This window comes from Armigeres subalbatus, chromosome 1 (genome assembly GCF_024139115.2).
Source record: "Armigeres subalbatus isolate Guangzhou_Male chromosome 1, GZ_Asu_2, whole genome shotgun sequence".
NCBI classification, from domain to species: Eukaryota; Metazoa; Arthropoda; class Insecta; order Diptera; family Culicidae; genus Armigeres; species Armigeres subalbatus.
This window is the reverse complement of record NC_085139.1, coordinates 58,891,131-58,915,157: the sequence shown is the minus strand read 5'-3', so window position 1 is coordinate 58,915,157 and position 24,027 is coordinate 58,891,131. Positions and strand designations below refer to the sequence as shown.

The 24,027-nt window shown below is 44.4% G+C and overlaps 1 protein-coding gene across 1 annotated transcript; it reads right to left on the bottom strand.

The window, feature by feature from the left end:
• Window positions 1-6,569: 6,569 nt before the first annotated feature.
• Window positions 6,570-10,723, bottom strand: LOC134226029 (mucin-22-like). Its single transcript, XM_062706543.1, has 2 exons — window positions 10,136-10,723; window positions 6,570-10,059 (listed from the first exon to the last, which is right to left on the bottom strand). Exons 1-2 carry the CDS (start codon window positions 10,210-10,212, stop codon window positions 6,939-6,941), a joined length of 3,198 nt encoding a protein of 1,065 aa, XP_062562527.1. The 5' UTR covers window positions 10,213-10,723; the 3' UTR covers window positions 6,570-6,938.
• Between the last annotated feature and the right edge of the window lie 13,304 nt (window positions 10,724-24,027).

Below are 24,027 nucleotides of genomic sequence, written 5' to 3'. Positions count from 1 at the left end.
ATACGATCTGTCCATGAAACATGCTATTCAAGGAATACCAGATCATCTTCGAAATCTTTCCATTCCCCCTATTTTTTCCGAAAAATATGAACATGGCGATTGCAACAACAGATATTTCACTGATGGTTCTCGCATCAACGGATCCACTGGCTTCGGTATCTTCAATATAAATTCAATCACCTTCCGAAAACTTCAGGAACTGTGTTCGGTTTATGTTGCTGAGCTGGCAGCAATTAACTTCGCTTTAGGGATAATTTCCGATGAGCCCGTAGACCATTATTTCATCTTCTCGGATAGTCTTAGTTCTATCGAGGCACTCCGGTCGATGAAACCTGTTAAGCACGCATCTTACTTTCTTACAAATATAAGAGAGCAGATGCGTGATTTGGTCGAAAGATCATTCAAGATTACCTTTGTATGGGTCCCATCCCATTGCCTAATCTATGGCAATGAGAAGGCGGACTCGCTAGCAAAGGTGGGCGCACAGGAAGGTGAAGTTTATGATAGACAAATCTCGAATAACGAGTTTTTTCCATTAGTCCGTGAAAGTACTCTTCAAAATTGGCAAATGATTTGGTCACACAATGAACTTGGACGGTGGCTATTTTCCATAGTTCCTAAAGTTTCTGCGCGAGCGTGGTTCAGAGGTGAGGACTTAAGTCGAGGCTTCATCCGCACGATGTCGAGGCTTATGTCCAATCACTATTCACTAAACGCACATCTCTATAGAATAAACCTGGTCGATAGCAATATATGTAGGTGTGGAGCCGGTTACGATGACATCGATCACGTAGTTTGGTATTGCTCGGAAAACGACGCCTCCAGAGAGCAACTATTGGATACCCTTGTGGCCCGAGTTAACAACCCTACAGGGAAGTAAGAAGTGTTTTGGGGGATCGCGATGTGGTATATATGCAGGCTATCTATGTCTTTCTTTGCTCGTCTGACATCAAAGTCTAATATTTCATTTTTTTTTTCTTTCCAAGTTTTTTTTCTTGTCTTTGTCTTATTGTTCCGTGTACCATGAAGCTCTGGCCATCCGGAAGATGCTCCCTGACGAACCACAACTGGAGCACGACGCTACGCTACAACGTTTTTGACGTCAAATACCCAGATGAGCAGCTGAAAAAACCCAAAACCAAAATCCCAACCCTGTCCATCCTGAAATTACGCAATCTAACCTTGAGTCACCACGAGTATCTTGGTCAATGTCCCTTTCCCCTTACTAACTGTTAATAATAATGATATAGTTTTTAAATATCATAAAGAGTCTCGGCTCCGTTAAGTGTTATACACGCCTGAGCCTGTCAAATAAATGCAATAGATAAAAAAGAAATCTCAGGAGCACAGGATAAACAACGAAAAGAGATTCACCCTGGGCTTTAAAATCGCTTGCTTTGGTCCCATCGAACAGAAAAATAGAAAAGCTGGGGTGGCATTGCGCATCTCGATTCGAACGTAATTCTATCGAGACGAACATGTTCAGCATTACGGCTTTCGATTCGATCTCGAAAACGACTCATCTTTCGAGTATGTTCAAGGAGGTACAAGAATAACGAGATGTTTTGGAATTATGGAAACTCGATAGCACACTGAAAAAACGACTCAAGTCGAATGAAAAACACTCGCCACCTTTATAGCTTTCGAATGTTGTTCGAAAGTCATTTCTTGCTGAAAGTTTTTAGTTATATTTGTATTTATTTTTCTACGGGAAGAAAATTAATCTTTCATTATTGTATCTTGAAGGAAAGAATGTCATTAGTATACCTACTTTTATAGTTTCCAGACAATATGCAATCTCTAATCCCGAAATCCGCGTATAAACGACTTCAACTAAAATAGTTTTTTGCAGTTTTCACGTATTTCTTAACGATTTCGATAAACCGCGTGAAAAATCTATGGGGAAAATCTGCGTAAAAACGTGTATATTCCAAAATCTACAATAGTTGAGATAAATAAAAAAACGCGCAAGAGATGACCCAAGTGCATTTAACTAAAACACATGGTAACATCAAAGTAAGTATCGCGCTTAGTTTCATAGGGGCGTAACTGTATTGATCGATTTCTCTTTGTCGATGTTTTCTTTTTATTATTGTACCGAATTGCGCTAGTTTGTCGATGATTTAATGGTTTGGCGTGATAAAGGATGATTGTATCTTGCACCAGAATCAATAACCACGGTTGTAGCTTTTGGAACAATTGAGTTATTAACAAAATATAGAATCGATTAAGAGAAATCGATCAATACAGTTAAGACCCTATGAAACTAAACGCGAGAATTTATTATCGAATCCTTCTTTAGCTTTAAATTATTCAGCTCAAAATTGGATCTGTGGCATGAACTCGAATAAACATAAAACTTATAATTTGTGTCGTAACAATATCTCAATTTAAAAAACATATCGTATCGGCATAATATTTAAATCGATTGTAACTGCTCAATAAATAATATTGCTTTTTATAGTCATTGAGCACAATTTGCTTGTTTATAAATAAACTGCCAATTCATGCCCTGAAGGATGCCTTTCCAACAGGCAACATGCTACACGCAGATGAAATTACTCTTAATTCTCTTTGTTTACTCACATTCGCCATGCGCTAAAAGGTTGTCTCTCCAGCGGGCGGCATACTCAACACGGAGACAGCTATCTCTTATTCTTTCTGTTTACATTTCGTTTGACAGAACATACTCGATTGAGCTAGTACATAACCATTCGAAATCTTTTACTGCGACTGAATGAAGTCGAACGAAATACATAATGCCGCAATTTTTTCGAAACAATGCAAAAACGTATGAATTGACCTAATTGATTCGACTAAGATGGCGACGTTTGAGGTTTTGGCTTTCAGTCTTTTGGGATCAAAAACGGGGTTTTATGTTTTCATCCGACGTTTCGGACACATGTATTGTGCCTTTTTCAAGGAGTCTGTGGACAATGAATGTGTTTATGTTGTATGCTTAGTGTACTTACTAACTATGATCCGTTTTGTTGTCACATTAGCCCTCAGCATAGGACATATTTGTCACCACAATTCGCTACAACGATAAAAACAACGTTATCCGGAGCACTCACGGTGTAGGCTTTGCCCTGTCTTGTGTGAGGTAGGGCGGAAATTTGAATTGACCCGGCTCGCAGAAACTTTTTGGTGCACTTTTCTGTTTGGCGCCACTTTTACTCTGGTTGTGTCGGGTTGTGTTGTGATGGCTGTCCTATCTGTTGATCGGCTCTACTACATCTATTGTTTTTCAATGTATGTAGTATGCCGGCGCACGTACTACTCAAATTGTCTGTGTCTGTACGTTTATTTACTGTGTGTTGTGTGTTTACAATGTGACAAGTTTCAAGAATGTGTAAATTTTGTATCTTAAAACTAGAGTCTAATATTTGTGTGCGGTCGAATGCAAAGACGTGCTGGTTGACGATGGAGTGATCGAGTAGCGCTATTCGTTCCCGAAGGCTAGCTATCTCTTGGTCCTCAGCATGCCTTGATCTCACATGCTTTGCAGTCTGTTGGAACAGGAGCGGTGGCTGGAAATCCTCGTTTTTAGTTTGTTTGACGTCATACCTACGTAGCACGCTGGGCAACTTTCGCATGAGATCCTGTAAATCACATTCGACCGGTCGCCTTGGTCTACTACATCTTTTACCGGCGGCAGCATCTTTCCGACGGTTTTTGCATTCTTTGTGCTAATGGTGACGTTCGGATAGTCTTTTTTCAAACTTTTTTGAATTTTGTTTGATAGCTGTCCGACGTGTACCATCGACCGATACACAGTGTCTTCGTTTGGCCTGACGTCATCATTGGTGGTGACTTGTCGTTCTCTCGATCGATCAATCAGGCGGTTTATTATACGTGTGGAGTAATCGTTCAGCTTGAGTTGGGAGAAAATTATGTTTTTGGTGGTTCTTGTATCTAGGTTGGTGGAGAAATCCATCACTCGGTGAATGAAGTTTGTGGCGACGTTCACTTTGAGCCTTAAACTGTATGCCGAGTGGTAGTTAATGAAACAACCGGAGGCTATTGGTTTCATGTACCTACCACTCGGTTTTAACTTTCTGGTCGTACCAGCAGCAAATTTCCAGCCACCGCTCCTGTTCCAACAAACTGCAAAGCATGTGGGATCAAGGCAAAACTGCGGAGGACCAAGAGATAGTTAGCCTTCGGGAACGAACAGCGCTACTCGATCACTCCATCGTCAACCAGCACGTCTTTGCATTCGACCGCACACAAATATTAGACTCTAGTTTTAAGATACAAAATTTACACATTCTCGAAACTTGTCACATTGTAAACACACAACACACAGTCAATAAACGTACAGACACAGACAATTTGAGTAGTACGTGCGCCGGCATACTACATACATTGAAAAACAATAGATGTAGTAGAGCCGAACAACAGCTAGGACAGCCATCACAACACAACCCGACACAACCAGAGTAAAAGTGGCGCCAAACAGCAAAGTGCATCAAAAAGTTTCTGCGAGCCGGGTCAATTCAAATTTCCGCCCTACCTCACACAAGACAGGGCAAAGTAAGTTTAATTGATCCAAAAAATGACCGCCTATACCGTGAGTGCTCCGGATAACGTTGTTTTTATCGTTGTAGCGAATTGTGGTGACAAATAGGTCCTATGCTGAGGGCTAATGTGACAACAAAACGGATCATAGTTAGTAAGTACACTAAGCATACAACATAAACACATTCATTGTCCACAGACTCCTTGAAAAAAGGCACAATACATATGTCCGAAACGTCGGATGAAAACATAAAACCCCGTTTTTGATCCCAAAAGACTGAAAGCCAAAACCTCAAACGTATGAATTGAGTGATTCGATTCAAGATTACATACTAGGGGCCCTCCTTAGCCGTGCGGTAAGATGCGCAGCTACAAAGCAAGACCATGCTGAGGGTGGCTGGGTTCGATTCCCGTTGCCGGTCTAGGCAATTTTCGGATTGGAAATTGTCTCGACTTTCCTGGGCATAAAAATATCATCGTGCTAGCCTCATGATATACGAATGCAAAAATGGTAACCTGGCTTAGAAACCTCGCAGTTAATAACTGTGGAAGTGCTTAATGAACACTAAGCTGCGAGGCGGCTCTGGCCCAGTGTGGGGATGTAATGCCAATAAGAAGAAGAAGAAGAAGAAGATTCGAGATGCGCAATGCCACCTTATTATTATTATTTATTCAGACTAAGGCTGAAGTGGCCTGTGCTATAAAAGACTTATCCATTCGAGTCGGTCCATGGCTACACGTCGCCAACCACGCAGTCTACGGAGGGTCCGCAAGTCTTCTTCCACCTGATCGATCCACCTTGCCCGCTGCGCACTTCGCCTTTTTGTGCCCGTCGGACCGTTGTCGATAACCATTTTCACCGGGTTACTGTCCAACATTCTGGCTACTTGCCCGGCCCACAACAGTCGTCCGATTTGTGAACGATGGATGGTTCTCGCAGCAGCTCATGCAACTCGTGGTTCATTTGCCTCCTCCACGTACCGTCCGCCATCTGCACCCCACCATAGATGCTACGCAGCACTTACCTTTCAGAAACTCCAAGTGGTCCTCCACGAGCATCGTCCAGGTCTCGTGTCCGTAGAGGACTACCGGTCTAATGAGCGTTTTGTAGATTGTCAGTTTGGTACGGCGGCGAACTCTATTCGATCGGAGCGTCTTGCGGAGTCCAAAGTACGTACGATTTCCAGCCACTATGCGTCTCCGAATTTCTCTGCTGGTATCATTTTCGGCAGTCACCAGTGAGCCCAAGTACACACATTCTTCTACCACCTCGATTTCGTCACCACCGATGCAAACTCGTGGTGGGTGGCTCACATTGTCTTCTCTTGAACCCCTTCCCATCATGTACTTCGTCTTCGACGTGTTGATGACTAGTCCGATCCGCTTAGCTTCCCTCTTCAGTCTGATGTAGGCTTCCTCCAACTTCTCAAAGTTACGTGCCATAATATCTATGTCGTCAGCGAAGCCAAATAGCTGGAGGGACTTATTGAAAATTGTACCACTTGTGTTAATCCCTGCTCTTCGTATTACCCCTTCCAAAGCGATGTTGAATAGCAGACACGAAAGACCATCACCTTGCCGTAACCCTCTGCGCGTTTCGAAGGGACTCGAGAATGCCCCTGAAACTCGAACTACGCACATCACCCGATCCATCGTCGCTTTGATCAACCGTGTCAGTTTATCCGGAAATCCGTTCGCAATGCCACCCATGTATATTATATACAGCTACGTAGTTCAACGTCACCTTTGTGTACATCCCGATTGGGCTGCACCTTTGAGTTTTTTCTATTTGTTTTTGATGGATTTTATAAAAAATAAAAAATAAAATTTCCATTATTTTTCTCTGCAAATCAAGAACCCTGCTCAACTGTCTCAGTTAAACCTCAGACAAAAAAAAATCCGGATTCAAAGCATTGTCTCGACTTTCCTGGACACAAAAATTTCCTAAGACAAAAAAGAATAAGATAATGCGAAAATTCTCAAATAATTCTAGGGATATAGTTCTTTCAAAGGAATTGTTGTCAGTTACACGAATTGAACCATATCAGGGCTCAACTGAAACTTACGGAAACATTATGTCTAACATCAAACTTAATTTATTGAACAACTTCCAACTATCTCTCTTCAGAGGACTCGACATTATCATCGCAACTCAAAGTCGGAAACACAACGCGCACATCGAATCTTAGCTATTTGGTACGAACTGATAGTAAACTAATGTTACCGCGCAATTACCTATGAACTGGTTACGATAATATACAACAGAATCAAGGCAACCCCTTGACCACTTAAAAACGGATACCGACTGCGTACAAATCCTATCTATTATACATAATTCCCTAGCGTCAAGTGGTTACAGCACAACCCTCTCCGTTATCAGTTGGTATTCCTGTTACTACTCACGCAACGCATACACTTTAATGACTAAGCAAAAATCCCACTATTGAAGTAATCAATAGACAAACTGCACTGCTGGCAGCAGTCACCGTAGCCGTGGATCCCCCGGGACTAGACGTGGTCGTTGCCGTTGAACCAGCCGGAGTCACCGTACTCTCGGTGCCCGTTGGTGTAGCGGTGGTCGTCGTTGTGGTTGTCGTAGTAGGTGCCACCACCGTTGTAGTCGTTGTTGCACTGCTTGAATTAGTCACGCCCGGGATGGTGGATGTCTCGGACGATCCTTCCGTTGTCCCAGTTGGCTTGACCTCGGAGGACTCCGTTTCAGTCGTGCTTCCCGTTGATTCCGTTTCCGATGTCGTACTCTCTGGAACTGTAACGGTTGTCGTAGTGCCATTCAGGCCTTCTGTTACAGGTGGCTCGGTGGAATTTGGTTCTGATGACGCAGCTTCTGTGCCCGCAGGATCCGTTGAGGCAGTAGTTTCTGCCTCCGGGACAGACGATTCTGTTTCAGCGGTAGGAGATTCAGTTCCAGATGGATCACCGGTGGTTCCGGTTTCGGCACTGGAATCGGTGGTTTCAGTTGAAACGGGCTCTGTTACGGTTGTGCCGGATTCAGTAGACACTGTTGTCAACTCCGGATTGTCGGTAGAGCTGCTATCGGTAACAGTGGATTCTGTAGGCTCAGTAGATTCCGTTGCCGACGAATTCGGTGTAGTCGTTTCTGTTTCCGTCACCGTAGAATTCGATTCGGTGGATTCTGGTCTATCTTGCGATGTACCGGTTTCGGTAGTAGTCGGTGTAGCATCCGTTTCTGTCGATACAGTTTCAGTAACAGTGGATTCTGTTTCAGTAATACCTTCAGTGGGTTCTGAAGGATTCATCGTCGAAGTTTCTGTTTGGGTCGATTCGGCTTCCGTCGTTATTTTTTGCGTAGTATCTATTTCGGTAACTGTGTGTGTAGAGTCCGTAGCCGAAGTAGATTCACTTCCTAAGGCTGTGGATTCTGTTTCAGTTATACCTTCAGTTGTTTCAGTTTCTGTTGAACCTGTTTCCGTCACTGTAGATTCTGTTTCGGTTTGAGTTGTACTCGCTTCGGTAACTGTAGAAGCTTCAGTCTCAGTAAAACTCGGTTCGGTGGATTCGGTTCCATCTTGCGTGGTGCCCGTTTCAGAGGGTGTCGGTGTAGAATCCGTAACTGTCGAAGACGCAGTTTCAGTAACAGGGGATTCTGTTTCAGTTGTTTTAGATGAATTTGCCGTCGTAGTTTCTGTTTGGGTCGTTTCAGTTTCTGTAGATATAACGCTCGACTCGGTAGATTCTGTATCGGTTTGTGTAGTACTTATTTCGGTCACTGTCTGAGTAGTGGATTCTGTTTCAGTTAAGCCTTCAGTTGTTTCTGAAGGATTTGCCGTCGTGGTTTCTGATTGGGTGCTTTCAGTTTCTGTTGAAATAGCGCTTGACTCGGTAGATTCTGTAGCTGTCTGAGTAGTGGATTCTGTTTCAGTATTGCCTTCAGTTGTTTCAGATTCTGTTGATCCTGTTTCTGTGACTGTGGAATCTGGCGCGGTAGAATCTGTTTCAGTTTGAGTTGTACCGCTTTCGGTAACTGTAGAAGATTCAGTTGTTTCTGTTTGAGTTGATCCTGTCTCTGTAGAACTCGGTTCGGTGGATTCGGTTCCGTCTTGCGTGGTTTCGGTTTCGGTGGGAGTCGGCGTAGAATCCGTAACTGTCGAAGACGCAGTTTCCGTAACAGTGGATTCTGTTTCAGTTATGTCCTCAGTTGTTTCAGATGGATTCGCCGTCGAAGTTTCTGTTTGAGTCGATTTGGATTCCGTTGTCGTAGAACTCGATTCGGTAGATTCTGTTTCGGTTTGTGTAGTACTTATTTCGGTAATTGGTGGTGTAGAATCCGATGCTGAAGTTGATTCACTTTCTGATGATGTGCTTTCTGTTTGAGTAAGGTCTTCAGTTGTTTCAATTCCTGTTGATCCTGTTTCCGCTGCCGTAGAACCTGACTCCGAAGTTTCTGTTTCGCTTTGCGTGGTACCGATTTCTGTACCCGTGGATGTAACTGTAGAAGATTCAGCTGTTTCTGTCTGCGTTGAATCTGTCACTGTGAGCCCCGGTTCAGTAGATTCGATTTCGGTTTGCGTAGTGCCTGCATCCGTAACTGTCGAAGATGAATCCGTTGCCACAGAGGATTCACTTTCCGATTCAGTGGATTGTGTTTGCGATGTCTCTTCAGTGGCCTCCGACGTATTTACTGTGGTTGTGTCAGTAGATTCGGGCTCTGTTGAAGATGCAGTGGATTCTGTTTGTGCTACACTTTCGGTTGTTTCGCTAGTAGTCACTGTTTCTGTGTTTGCATTGGAGACTGTGGAATCAGTTGCTTCGGGAGTTGTTTCGATTTCAGAAACTGTTGTGTCGGTAGGTTCTGTTCCAGATTCAGTCGTCATTGTGGCCGACTCACTGTTTGAAAGAGTTGGATCAGTTACAGTTTCTGTGACAGTTGAACCAATTTCATGCTCAGTTGTCTTCGTCGATGAGTTTACGCTCTCCGTTGAACTTTCTGTTACGCTTGAGTCCGTAGTTTCGATTGATGTCTCGGTGGACTGAGCTTCTGTCTGTGATGATTCTGGTGTATTCTCTGTACTCGTTTGAGTGCTTGATGTCTGTTCGGTGGCAGTGGACTCATTTTGAGTTGACTCATCTGTACCAGTTACTACTTCGGTTGATTCGTCGGTTTGTGTTGTACTTTCTACGGAAGGTTCAGTTGTCTTTTGAGTCGTACTTGGGACTTCAGTTTCAGTGCTGGCCGTAACCTCTGGAGAACCTGTCGCAATCGACTGTGTCTGCTCAAAATCCGTACTTTGTGTTTCAGCTTCCAATACTGTGGAATCTTCTGTAGTCTGTGTAGTTACATCTTCATTGATAGAATCCGTGATACTTCCGTCTGTTGATGCTCTGTTGGAAGAACTCACCCGCTTCTCATTGTTCACTTCATTTTCATCTACATCTGCATAGACAATTTCACTCGCGCTCTGTTCTTCTGTATAATTATCTACCAATGTGCTTATCCGATCGCTATCGATTGTAGAATCCGTAATATCCAGTTTGCTCACTACCATCCTCGGTCTATGGCTGCATTTGTAAAAATAAATAAATCACTTATTATTTCAATTTTCAAAAATCTGCTTAAATCCAGTATTCAACGCACCTTTCAAAGAATAAAGGATTACCGCTTAAGAGAGCAGCTCCCTCAAATAAAAGCACTGTAAAAAGCACCAACTTCATCTTCGCTCTAGTCCTTTCGAACTTTGTTTAACACTAAACTTAATCTAATACTGCACACAAGATCACAGTTCGGTTCCAGCTCTGCACGCCGATTAACTCGTGACGGAGCCACGTTCAGATGTTATCGCCCTTATTGGTTCGCAGCAAATGAGCCATCATCAATAAATGAACTACCCTCTTATTGAATCAGCATTCGAAACCCACCCCCACACCCTGTCATAACTCACACCGTAAACTTGTTGCAATTCGCAAAGGGAAACCGTAAACCGGCGTCAAATCTGTTACTATCGACGACAGTTATCTGTCTCCGTCTGGAGCTGCTCTCCACCTGTGGGCTTATAGTCAACCCGTAGCTTCCTCGGCTCAGCACTTCACGGCTCAAAAGAACATAAGTGGTGCAAATAATGTCTTATCGTTTCCGACGTTGTCGCCGGCGGTGTCACCGAAGTACCGCACCGATCCCGATGGGTTCATTGTCGTCGTTGTTTTCGCCAAGCCCTTAGATTTCCGCTACCTCGAAGATCATCGCAACGCACATCGGGCTCAGGTAGATTGGCGCGAGTGGCCCTCTCCAGCTTTTATGGTCGACTGGTGCTTAGTAAATTGAATTGTTACCTCGCGTCCGGAACCGAACTGCAGCCCGTGCGCGTAGGATGATGAATATTAAATGAGGGAATCCTTCGGCCTCGGGCGACGATGACTGGATTTGTGTGCTGACGTGGGACAAGAAACAAGGATGGGGGCGTCCGTTTGTTCGGTTCAGTAATTTAGGCCTTCAGTGTCGAAATACGGACGGGACAATCAATCAATGAAAGGGACCCATTAGTAGGCGATCGATTTGTATGAATGGTGGCAAGTGCTGGTGGTAGTTGAAGTCCTAGTGGAGTCTAGACAATGCAACCTCGTTTTATTGTACTGTAACAGGTGAGTTGACAAAGTCATGAAAGGATCTGCTGTTCTCTTGTTTCGAAATGCTGTATGCTACATACATACCGATGCAAACAAAAAATTGTACCAAGTGCAAAGAAAATCAGGAATAAATGCTTCAGGGTGAAATAACGATAAAATGTTGACATCTATAGAAATTTATTGATTCGATTCCAAGTCATTCCTTGTTGCTCCGGCAGGATGGTTTCGACAAAACATTCTAATGGTTCATGTTGGCATATTGTCGTAATTGCTGTAAGATTCAGCATTCATTATAACTATTATGTATTCCATCCATCGGTTGAAGTTGTTACCAACGGTTTCAGTTACAAAATTTTTATTTATTTATTTCTCCGTCTTTAGCTTAAGCTGCACAGACTGATATTCTTATAACTAATGTAATTGCCATATGCTATTTTTAACACAGTCTCTACTGATATTGAGCATTTGAAACATTTTCCCAACGGGTGGTTTTGTCCAAACATAGTGTGATGCCGATTTGTATCAAATAGGGGACGTTGGTGGGAACGGCGTGCTGGAACATAGAAGTTCGCCTGACGTAGAAAATCTGGGCAGTCTATCCGGTTGCCAATTAGGGTAAGACAACCAGAAATCGTTGTTGGAACCAGTTAAAGTTCAAGTTTCCCATTCAATTATTAAAGAGTTTTTAAAAAAAACTTGAACTTTAACTGTTTTCTACAAGTAGTTTGCAAGAAATGAAGATTTCAAGGGGTCAAATCGAGCGGATTCCATGGTCCCAATTTCGGCAACACGAAACGTACAAAAGAACGTTGGACTCTTTCGATTCGAGATGCATGGCTTTCCTAGTAAGGGGCCCATACTTGGACGGCGTATTCAAGAAGGCTGCGGATAAGCGAACAGACAGATCTCTTTTTGCAAAGTGTATACATCGCGGTGATTTTAAATTGTTAAAACCTAACGAAATGTTAATAAAATTTAAAAAAAAAACCAATTCAATTGGCAATCTGTCGAGTAAAAATCCTATCCTATTAAAAATATCTAACCAATATCTCATGAATAATGTGAAATTATTTTGAATTCAAATTTGTCTAAAAAATAAATCTGTACCCCTAGCGGAACGCAAACCATCATCATAAGGGATAACATAAAATGCGACTATATAGGGTAAAACGGTATAATGCACCGCACCTGGCCAAAACGCCCCACTTTGATTTCTAGAAAAAAAAAACTAACTAAGGGTCAAAATCAGTTGGTACCTTTGAATATTTGTAAAACCATCATACTATGTAAATGTGGAAGTATTTTTGTATTACATAATGAAAATAATAGCAAAATATCAAAAGTTACAGTTTTGATGTAACTTTCAATGTTTGTTTGCTCAACATTCTGGAGCGACGCTAGCACACTGTCCGCAAATCTTGCACTGGAACACTCAGTTGGGTAACAAAATAACTTTTTTCAGTGGTTAATGTGATATAAAATTGCTTCCATCTTCAAAAATGTAACGTTTTTAGAAAATATGTTTCACTGGTCAAACCGCCCAGTGTAGGCAGGGCGATCTGCCCTTACCAACTGGACACAAGCGTGGCGAGTTTGCAGCAGTTGCTTCCAAATTATATGGAAACTATTTAAACGTAATTCATTATATTATTTATTCAGACTAAGGCCGAAGTGTCCTGTGCGGTATATAAGAGTCTTATCCATTGAACTTGGTCCATGGCTACACGTCGCCAACCACACAGTATACGGAGGGTCCGCAAGTCATCTTCCACCTGATCGATCCGCCTTGCCCGCTGCGCACCTCGCCTTCTTGTACCCGTCGGATCGTTGTCGAGAGCCATTTTCACCGGGTTACTGTCCGACATTCTGGCTACGTGCCCGGCCCACCCCAGTCATCCGTTTTTCGCGGTGTGAACGATGGATGGTTCTCCCAGCAGCTGATGCAACTCGTGGTTCATTCGCCTCCTCTACGTACCGTCCACCATCTGCACCCCACCATAGATGGTACGCAGCACTTCCCTTTCAAAAACTCCAAGTGCGCGTCGGTCCTCCACAAGCATCGTTCAGTTCTCATGTCCGTAGAGGACTACCAGTCTAATGAGCGTTTTGTCTATTCGACCGGATCGTCCTGTTCGAAGTACGTACACCCAACCGGCGGTTGTCAGATTTTCTAACAATTCTGTATAAGAATCTACCAAAACCTGTATAAGAACAGGGCATATGCGAAATTGCTAGATTCTTATACAAATATTGTATAAGAATCTAACAATATTGTAAGCTTTTCTTACATTTTTTGTATAAGAATCTAACAATTTCGCATATGCCCAGTTTTTATACAGGTGTTGGTAGATTCTTATACAGAATTGTTAGAAAATCTAACAATCACCGGTTGGGTGTACGATTTCCAGCCACTATGCGTCTCCGATTTTCTCTGCTGGTATCATTTTCGGCAGTCACAAGTGAGCCCAAGTACACAAATTCTTCTACCACCTCGATTTCGTCACCACCGATGCAAACTCGCGGTGGGTGGCTCACATTGTCTTCTCTTGAACCTCTTCCTATCATGTACTTCGTCTTCGACGTGTTAATGACTAGTCCGATCCGCTTAGCTTCCCTCTTCAGTCTGATGAAGGCTTCCTTCATCTTCTCAAAGTTACGTGCCATAATATCTATGTCGTCGGCGAAGCCAAATAGCTGGACGGACTTATTGAAAATTGTACCACTCATGTTAGTCCATGCTCTTCGTATGAAGTCGTTGAAGTCGATGAATAGATGATGCGTGGGCACGTTGTATTCGCGGCATTTCTGCAATACCTGACGTACGGCGAACACGTCCGTGGTGGAGCGTTTGCCCATAAAACTCGCCTGGTACTGCCCCACGAACTCCCTTGCAATTGGTGCTAGTCGACGGCATAAAATTTGGGAGAGTACCTTGTAGGCGGTGTTCAGCAATGTGATTTCGCTGTAGTTGCTACAATCCAGACTATCGCTCTTTTTTTAGATGGGACACACGACACCTTCTATCCATTCCTGCTAGCAAGCGGGTGCGAGGAGATGGAACAGGTGTGCCGTTCTCAAGAAACACGCAAGTTCTATCAGAAGCTCAAAGCATCCCGCAAAGGCTTCGTGTCGCGAGCCAAAATGTGCCGGGATAAGGATGGGAGTATCTTGACGAACGAGCGTGTGGTGATCGAAAGGTGGAAGCAGCACTACGAGGAACATTTGAATAGCGCTGAGAGTACAGGCAGTGAAAGTCAAGGCAGTGGAGAAGATGACTACAGCAGTTCAGCGGACGATGGAAGCCAACCAGCCCCCACCTTGAGGGAAGTTAAGGATGCCATCCAACAGACTAATAAAGCAGCTGGTAAGGATGGTATCGGAGCTGAGCCTGCACAAATTGATAGTCAGAATCTGGGAAACTGAAAAGCTACCGGAGGAGTGGAAGGAAGGGGTTATATGCCCCATCTACTAGAAAGGCGACAAGCTGGAGTGTGAGAACTTTCGAGCGATCACCATCCTTAATGCCGCCAACAAAGTGATATCTCAGATCATCTTCCGACGTCTGTCACCATTAGTGAATGAGTTCGTGGGAAGTTATCAAGCCGGCTTCGTTGACGGCCGCTCAACAACGGACCAGATCTTTACTGTACGGCAATATTTCAAAAATGCCGTGAATACCAGGTCCCAACGCACCATCTATTCGTTGATTTCAAGGCGGCATACGACAGTCTAGACCGCGTAGAGCTATATGAAATTCTGGACGAGAACAGCTTCCCTGTGAAGCTTACCAGACTGATCAAAGCAACGGTGGATGGTGTGCAAAACTGTGTGAAGATTTCGGGCGAACACTACAGTTCGTTCGAATCGCGCCATGGACTAAGACAAGGTGATGGACTTTCGTGCCTGTTGTTCAACATTGCGCTAGAAAGTGTCATGCGGAGAGCCGGGTGTAACAGCCGGGGTACGATTTTCAACAGATCCAGTCAATTTATTTGTTTCGCGGATGACATGGACATTGTCGGCCGAACATTTGCAAAGGTGGCAGAATTGTATGATGAATGCGTTAAAGACAAAATACATGCTTGTGGGCGGAGCCGAGCGCGACAGGGCCCGCCTGGGAAGCAGTGTTACGATAGACGGAGATACCTTCGAGGCAGTGTTGTGCTGAATCATTATCAGACGATAATGATTGCCATTTTCATGTGACAACTTTTCACGTGAAAACAGTAGGCTAGATGTCACCGGCGACAACTTCTCAAATTACGTACTCAAACGATAATAAACACAGAATTTTCATTCAAACATTAATCTTTACTATGATCAGCTAATTGTCAACAGACCCGTTATATCTTCTATTTGGCGTTATGGTTTCATGGTAGTAAAGAAAAAGTGTTCAAAATGTAACGGTAAGTGCTTCAAATCAAGATACGATTTTCAAACGATTCTTAATCACTGGCGAGTTTTTATCACTTGATAATTTAAAAGTAAGATCGCGGGTGCGTTTGATCATCCTCGATTTTATGAAAATTTGATTTTTCCCAACCCTGCTTCGAGGTGGTCGAGGAATTCGTCTACCTTGCATCCTTGCTGACGGCTGATAACAATGTTAGTCGTGAAATACGAAGGCGCATCATCTGAGGAAGTCGGGCCTACTACGGGCTCCAGAAGAAACTGCGGTCAAAAAAGATTCGCCACCGCACCAAATGTGTCATCTACAAGACACTGATAAGACCGGTAGTCCTCTACGGACATGAAACATGGACAATGCTCGAGGAAGACTTGCAAGCACTCGAAGTATTCGAGAGACGGCCCAAGTAACCAAAATTTCCTTAAAGAGTACGTTTTTCGCTTAATCAACTTCGCTAAGCTGCTTAAGCGAAAAACGTACTCTAAAAGGAACTTTTGGTTACTTGGAGGGTGCTTAGGACCATCTTTGGCGGTGTGCAAGAAGACGGTGTGTGGAGGCGAAGAATGAACCACGAGCTCGCCCAGCTCTACGTCCAACCCAGTATCCAGAAGATAGTTAAAGGCGGAAGGGTACGATGGGCAGGACATGTTGCAAGAATGCCGGACAGCAACCCTGCAACGATGGTGTTCGCTTCCGATCCGGCAGGTACGAGATGGCGTGAAGCGCCGCGAGGGAGGTGGGCAGACCAGGTGAATCTCTTATTCTAGTATTTTAGGCAGAACCAAGATTGACATAGGAGCACATATCAAAAAGGCAAGGGCTGGTTTTGCGAGTTTACGAAACATATGGAGATCCAATCAGATCTGTGAAACCTGTGTTGTTATACGCCTATGAAATTAGGTGTATATCAGCAGAAATCACGCAGAACTGCAAGTATTCATCAACCGCACAACTGGGTCTCGCTGGAATGTGTGCATCAAAAACCGATATCAACTCAACAGTGACTTTGAAAGCGATCGATGCCCACGTAGCGTCTTTCAACACTGCGTGGATACGGCGTTAAAAGGACGCAGGTGTGCATCGGGAAGAAGCGGTAACACAGCGTCATCGCACTAATGCCACCGTAGCATTTTTTCAACGCGGGCCTCAATAAAGGGAGTCGCCAGGAATCTGATCTGGGTTCAAGGTGGTTTGAGGTCAAGGCTAATGCGAGGATGAAGATATTTTACGACGGCCCTATGTACCCCTAAGAATACTAAAATTTTGGCTCCGTAACGCCCTCCAAATAAATGTACGTTTCAAAAACGTCTTGAATTCATTAAATATGATATCAATTGATAAGACTGGTTATTTTAACAGTGTATAACCCCTACTCTAATACACCATGAACTATGAAGTAACTCCTACACAGTGTCATTAATACGAAATTTTCTTAGTTGTTCCGATAATGTCTATATCTGTTGGCTATAACTACTATAAATATACTACTATAAGTCTATAAATCTGTTGACTGTAACTACTAGATTGTTTACTGTGCTCATTATATGTCTACTGTTAATCATACTATTTATACCATATTACTTACATATCGTGTTGCGTGGTACGTGGAGGTACGGTACGTGGAGGAAGCGAATGAACCACGAGTTGCATCAGCTGTTGGGAGAACCATCCATCGTTCACGCCGCGAAAATCGGAAGACTGCGGTGGGCCGGGCACGTAGCCAGAATGTCGGACAGTAATCCGGTGAAAATAGTTCTCGACAATGATCCGACGGGAACAAGAAGGCGAGGTGCACAGCGGGCAAGGTGGATCGATCAGGTGGAGGACGATTTGTGGACCCTCCGCAGACTGCGTGGTTGGCGAAGTGCAGCCATGGACCGAGCTGAATGGAGAAGACTTTTATGTGCAGCACAGGCCACTCCGGCCTTAGTCTGACAACAAAAAAAAAAAAAATCACCCTTAAAAATATAACAGCATTATTATGAAATAGTTGTCCACCGCCTATTGCTCTCGAACACCATATGTTGGATAATGATCCGCCGGGAACTGTGAAAGATTAAAACTTAATGATTGATATTGCAAGTTACTTTTAAATAATTCGAATATCTAATAAAGACTAGCCATGGTAGTCTGTTGTTACAATACTGGCTCTTATCATTGAATTTTTCACTATTTGGTTTCTTTAAATAGAATTATTAAAAACATCATCTTTAGACAAATATTTATCTAAATTCCAAGTTAAGGATTAATTGTATTACATTATTTAAGTTCAACTTACTTTTTAGAACCTGCTCAATCTTTTGCGACTTGCCTCTTTCGCTGGAAACGCGAAACCCGATTTACTAACAGTCCAATCAATAATGCACATGTTTATTTTTTTCAAAGTGAAACACTCTTCAATAAAGTGTAAAGCACTTTCGATTGCCCTTACCTTGCCATCAAAACAATCGAAACGAAAGTGTTTTACACTTCGAAGTCACTGTTGCTAACCAGTAGGGCAAACTCAAGTGTATTTCAATTTAAATAAAATTGTGAATAAACTTGAAATCGAAGAGTGACTGAGAACTGAGTTCCCAAATGTTATATCACTCGAATTTGAATGGTAAACATATTGGAATTGAAGAGAAATACTTTTGGGATTAAAGGGAATGCTTACATTTACATCCATGTGTAAGAATTCTTGGATCGAACCGGCGTGAGGAGAAAATGAGATCGAGCTCGTAGATTCTCGTACATTTTATAGTCTGGGTTGGAAAACAGATAGGGACGTAGAATGCATCATTGGCAGGGTGCGACAGCTGTTGGCACCCACAACAATTTTTGCGTTTTTCAGCAAACATACACTATTTATGAGCATAATTTTGATTCAATCACTCAATTTCAAGTCTAGGCTTTCATTTGAATAAGTTGTTTGTGTATTGCTACTTTTACACACACATTCATTTCATTTCATTAATTTAGTCTACATCTAAACAGATAACACTGAATCAACAATTTGACACCAAATTCACGGTTCGAGGCCGCATTTCTCCATCCTCGAAGGCGCCCAACGCTCGCCAAGTCGTTTTGTACCTGGTCTGCCCACCTTGCTCGCTGTGCTCCACGCCGTCTCGTACCTACCGGATCGGAAACGAACACCATCTTGCTTGCAGTGCTTGCAAGTCCTCCTCGATCATTGTCCACGTTTCATGTCCGTAGAGGACAACCGAGCTTACCAGCGTCTTGTACATGACACATTTGGTGCGGTGGTGAATCTTTTTTGACCGCAGTTTCTTCTGGAGCCCATAGTAGGCCCGACTTCCACAGATGATGCGCCTTCGTATTTCACGACTAACATTGTTATCAGCCGTTAGCAAGGATCCAAGGTAGACGAATTCCTCAACCAGCTCGAAGGTACCCCCGTCTATCGTAACACTGCTTCCCCGGCGGATCCTGTTACGCTCGGTTCCGCCCACAAGCATGTACTTTGTCTTCGATGCATTCCAACCAACCCACCAGTCCAACTCTTGTTGCTTCACGTTTCAGGCGGGTGTACAGTTCTGCCACCTTTGCACATGTTTGGCCGGCAATGTCCATGTCATCCCCGAAACAAATAAATTTACTGGACCTGTTGAAAGACGTACCCCGGCTGTTACACCTGGCTCTCCGCATGATACCTTCTAGCCCAATGTTGAACAACAGGCACGAAAGTCCATCACTTTGTCTTAGTCCCTGGCGCGATTCGAACGAACTGGAGTGTTCGCCCGAAATCTTCACACAGTTTTGCACACCGTGTGCTTTGATCAGTCTGGTAAGCTTCCCAGGGAAGCTATTCTCGTCCATAATTTTCCATAGCTCTACGCGGTCTATACTGTCGTATGCTGCCTTGCAATCAATATACAATTGGTGCGTTGGAACCTGGTATTCACGGCATTTTTGAAGAATTTGCCGTACAGTAAAGATCTGATCCATTATCGAGCAGCCGTCAACGAAGGCGGCTTGATAACTTCCCACGAACTCATTCACTAATGGTGACAGACGGCGGAATATGATCTGGGATATCACTTTGTAGGCGGCATTAAGGATGGTGATCGCTCGAAATATAAGCATATAAGCCCTTCTTTCCACTCCTCCGGTGCAGGCAAGTGACCAGCTTTTCCGGGCCCATCTTGATGAGCTCAGCTCCGATACCATCCTTACCAGCTGCTTTGTTGGTCTTTAGCTGTTGGATGGCATCCTTAACTTCCCTCAAGGTGGGGGGGGCTGGTTGGCTTCCATCGTCCGCTGAGCTGACGTAGTCATCTCCTCCGCTGCCTTGACTTTCACTGACTGTTCTCTCAGCGCTATTTAAATGTTCCTCGTAGTGGTGCTTCCACCTTTCGATCACCACCGCTTCTTCCAGGCAGCGCGGCGTTTCTTCTCCTGAAAAAGGCGGGTCTGCTGTCTCCGCTTCCGTCTATAACGTTCCATGTTCTGACGAGTACCTTGCTGCAGCGCGACCGCCTACGCAGCGTCCTTCTCCTCCAAAATTTGTCTGCACCCTTCGTCGAACCAACCCGTCCAACATACCCGACGTTGTTCTCCGCTGCGTCGTTAGGTCGCTTCAGTCGCTCTAAGTCGTACCGCGGTGGTCTTCGGTACCGAACATTATTGATGACGGATAGTTTTGGGTGCAGTTTAACCATCGCCAGATAGTGGCCAGAGTCGATGTTAGCGCCACGATATGTCCTGACGTCGATAATGTCCAACCATTGCCTTATTCTGGGCATACGCACAATGCTGCCCATGCACTTTTTTCAGAGCCACTTTTTGGGTGGTTCTCGTGACGATTCTTGACAGCCAGACGGCGGTTAGCATCAGACGGCAGAACCATAGCTCTGGTCCTCACAAGTTCCAATACTCACGCTTACACTGGTCTGACATCAGCTAGAGTGAGAGGGTGCGTCCTGTGGGGCCAGCCTAGGATGTGGTTGGGTTCGACAGTGGGCTCTGTTGAACTTTTATAAAATGCTGCATGTGCTCGCGAGCAGGCCCTATCAGAGCGACCGTGTGCCGCTCAAAGCACTCTAGCCTAGTCCTGGTGTTGGGTGGGACTTTAAACAAATTTGACCCAACTTTGACACCAAGGAGGAGCGCCTCCAACAGCGCCTTATTTGGCATCCAGCGGCTGAGTATGAAATGCTATTCCCCGGAAGCTATACCTAAGATTGAAGCCCCATCCCAGTGAACAGGGAACCTTGGCCAACAACCTACTGTTCCCGAAACATCAATTTGTTCGAGAATCCGATAATGACAGAATACGGACTGATTTTACGGCAACGACTCTTAGCGCGAAACAACGGACAAGAATATGAAAACGGAACTTTTAACCCTAATTCAGCAGGGTATATTGGCACAACTTGCCAATGAGGAACGCCGCATGAAGCTTGAGATCCTGGGACTGAGTGAAGTCCGTTGACCAAACTTTGGAGAACACAGAACACCGTCTGGACAAGTTCTGCTATACTTTGGTTTATGAGGTGAACACACTCCCCGGCATCGCGGAGTTGGCTTCCTACTAAGCGCTCAGGCACACTCTGCGCTTATGAAGTGGGAACCTATAAGTGAAAGGATAATCGTTGCCAGATTTAGAACACGGGTCCGAAACCTTACTATAATCCAATGTTATGCGCCAACCGATGCTGCCGATCTGCAAGACAAAGAGAACTTCTACAGTCTCAATGCCGCCGTAGACAGAATTCCGAAGGGTGATAACAAGATCTGTATGAGCGACTTCAATGCGAAGATCGGATCCGACAACTCGAACCATGAGCGCATTATGAGACGCCATGGTCTCGGAGAAATGAGCAAAAACGGAGAGCTGTTCGCAGAATTTTGTGGTAATAACGACATGGTGATCGGGGGATCGCTCTTCCCTCATCGACCGGTTCACAAAGCCACGTGGGTCTCCCGTGACAGCTTCGCATAAATCAAATAGGCCACGTCTGCATCAGCCGAAAATGGAAACGGAGTCTTCTTGATGTACGGAATAAACGTAGTGCCGATATCGCGTCTGCTCATCACCTCCTCATCGGTGAAATACGCCTGCGCATTGCGCGGATTCGTCGGCAGAAGGAGAGAGTTGGACGAAGGTTCAACACACGCCGACTGGAAGATGCTACGGTGAAACGGTCCTTCGTTGAAAAACTGGAGACACGTGCTGCTGATATTCCGGAAGGTGGCAGCGTGGAAGACCAATGGACCGCCTCCAAGAATGCCTTCATCACCACCAGCGAGAATAATCTGGGCGAACTGCGCACCCAGAGAAAACAATGGATCACCGATAAGACCTGGAGGAAGATAGAGGAGCGAAGAGAAGCCAAAGTCGCGATAGAGCGATCAATAACCAGAGGAGCCAAAGTCTTAGCTCGTCAACGATACTCGGCTCTGGAGAAGAAAGTAAAACGGTCCAGTCGACGGGGCAAGCGAGCGTGGGCGGAATGTCTGGCCGACGAAGGAGAGAGCCGCAGCAACCGGGGATATTCGCCTCCTCTACGAAATCTCACGACGCTTAAGCGGGGTGAAGATTAATGCAACGATGCCTGTGAAAGACGCGAATGGTCAGTTATTGACTGACCCAGCTTCGAGCACTTCGAACAACTTTTTCAAGTGCCAGCCAGGCCACCACAACCTCGGCATGATCTGCCTAGGATCCGGCGTATAACATGCGTAAATACCGAAGCTCCATCACTGCTAGAGGTTCAAACAGCCATCCAAAGCATGAAATCGAATAAAGCCCCAGGGGTCGATCGCATATCAGCCGAGATGCTCAAAGCTGACCCCATGACATCCTCTCAACTACTGCATCGTTTATTTCGTAATATCTGGGACACCACAACTTTCCCGGTCGACTGGATGCAAGATATCTTAGTGAAGGTGCCCAAAAAGGGTGTCCTGATTGTATGCGATAACTGGCGAGGCATTATGTTGCTCTGTACCGTTCTCAAAGTTCTATGCAAAGTTATCCTAGTCCGGATTCAGGAGAAGATCGATGGGGATCTCAGGAGAACACAATGGGGTCTTGTCCGATGCCATCCGGTGTAATGCAAGAATGTATTCTATCACCGTTACTGTTCCTCATCGTAATCGACGAGATTCTGGTAGGTGCGATTGACCGTGAACCAAACCGCGGGCTGTTATGGCAGCCTATAACCATGGAACACCTAAACGACTTCGAATTGGCTGATGACGTTGCACTCCTCGCTCAACGGCGCTCTAATATGCAGAGTAAGCTCAACGACCTTGCCGAGCGCTCCTCTTCGGAAGCTTTAGTCGCTAACGTCAACCAAACCAAATCGTTGGATGTAAACACGGTGACCCCATCCAGTTTCACAGTAGCCGGGCAATCAGTGGAGAATGTTGAAAGCTTCCAAAATCTTGGAAGCCAAAAGGCGTCAGACGGCGGTATCAAGATCGACATAGGCGCACGGATCAAGAAAGCAAGGGCTACCTTAGCGAGTTTAAGAAATATCTGGAAAAACAGGCAGATAAGTGAATGCACCAAAATACGAATTTTCAACTCTAACGTGAAATCTGGGCTGTTATACGCTAGCGAAACATGGTCTGTATCAGTGCAGAACACTCACTGCAGGTGTTCATCAACAGATGTCTGCGGTATATATTTCAGGCCTGGTGGCCTTACAACGAGATCTCAAACAACAAAGCCCCATCGTCGTTTTCACCAGAAGCCGATATTGCGAGAAAAGAGAAAAATTCTAATTTTGCGGAGCAAAGAAGAAGAAGCAGACTGAGCGTCGGAAACTTCAAAATGGCATGCACTGTACGAAAAGTGTTGATATTTCTTGATATCAAGAAGATTCGAGAAATCTAAAATGTTTCAAAATCATATAAATATATGACAAAATGCCTTTAAAGTACCATTAAACTTGTTTAAAAAATATAGCGGCATGTAACACTCGTTTAAAGTAGCATATTCTCGTTGATTTTAATAATCAACATTCACACCGAAAAAATAAACCAAACATTTTTACCGTGCAACAAGTGATTTGACGTTTGCGGAACAGCTTTCCGACAGTCGACCGTCGGACCCCGGTTCGAATTTTTCAATCTTCTCGCAATAGCAAAAGAAATTCGGGAAAAGGGCTGGTCGGCCACACTCTACGTAGGGGTGGAAACAAAATTTGTAAACAAGCATTAGAATGGAACCCAGCGGGACATCGTAGCAGAGGCAGACCCAGAGGCTCATGGCGGTGAAGCCTCAATAAAGAAATTTAAGAAGTAACACAGCGTCATCGTACCGATCCCACGTAGCGTTTTTTTAACGTTGCGTGCACGCAGCGGGCTCATGGCTAAAGCGAGGATGAAGATATTTTACGTCGGCCCTATGTACCCCTAAGAATACTAAAATTTTGGCTCCGTAACGCTTCATGGCAAATGAGCTCTCAAAATAAATGTACGTTTGAAAAACGTATTGAATTAATTTAATATGATATCAAGTCATAAGGCTGGTAATCTTAACA

Excerpts from the sequence above, each read along its gene's own strand:
- LOC134226029 (XM_062706543.1), bottom strand. The coding sequence starts at position 10,212 with ATGAAGTTGGTGCTTTTTACAGTGCTTTTATTTGAGGGAGCTGCTCTC. Across the intron at positions 10,060-10,135 it reads AATCCTTTATTCTTTGAAAG|CCATAGACCGAGGATGGTAG; the intron begins GTGCGTTGAATA and ends TTACAAATGCAG.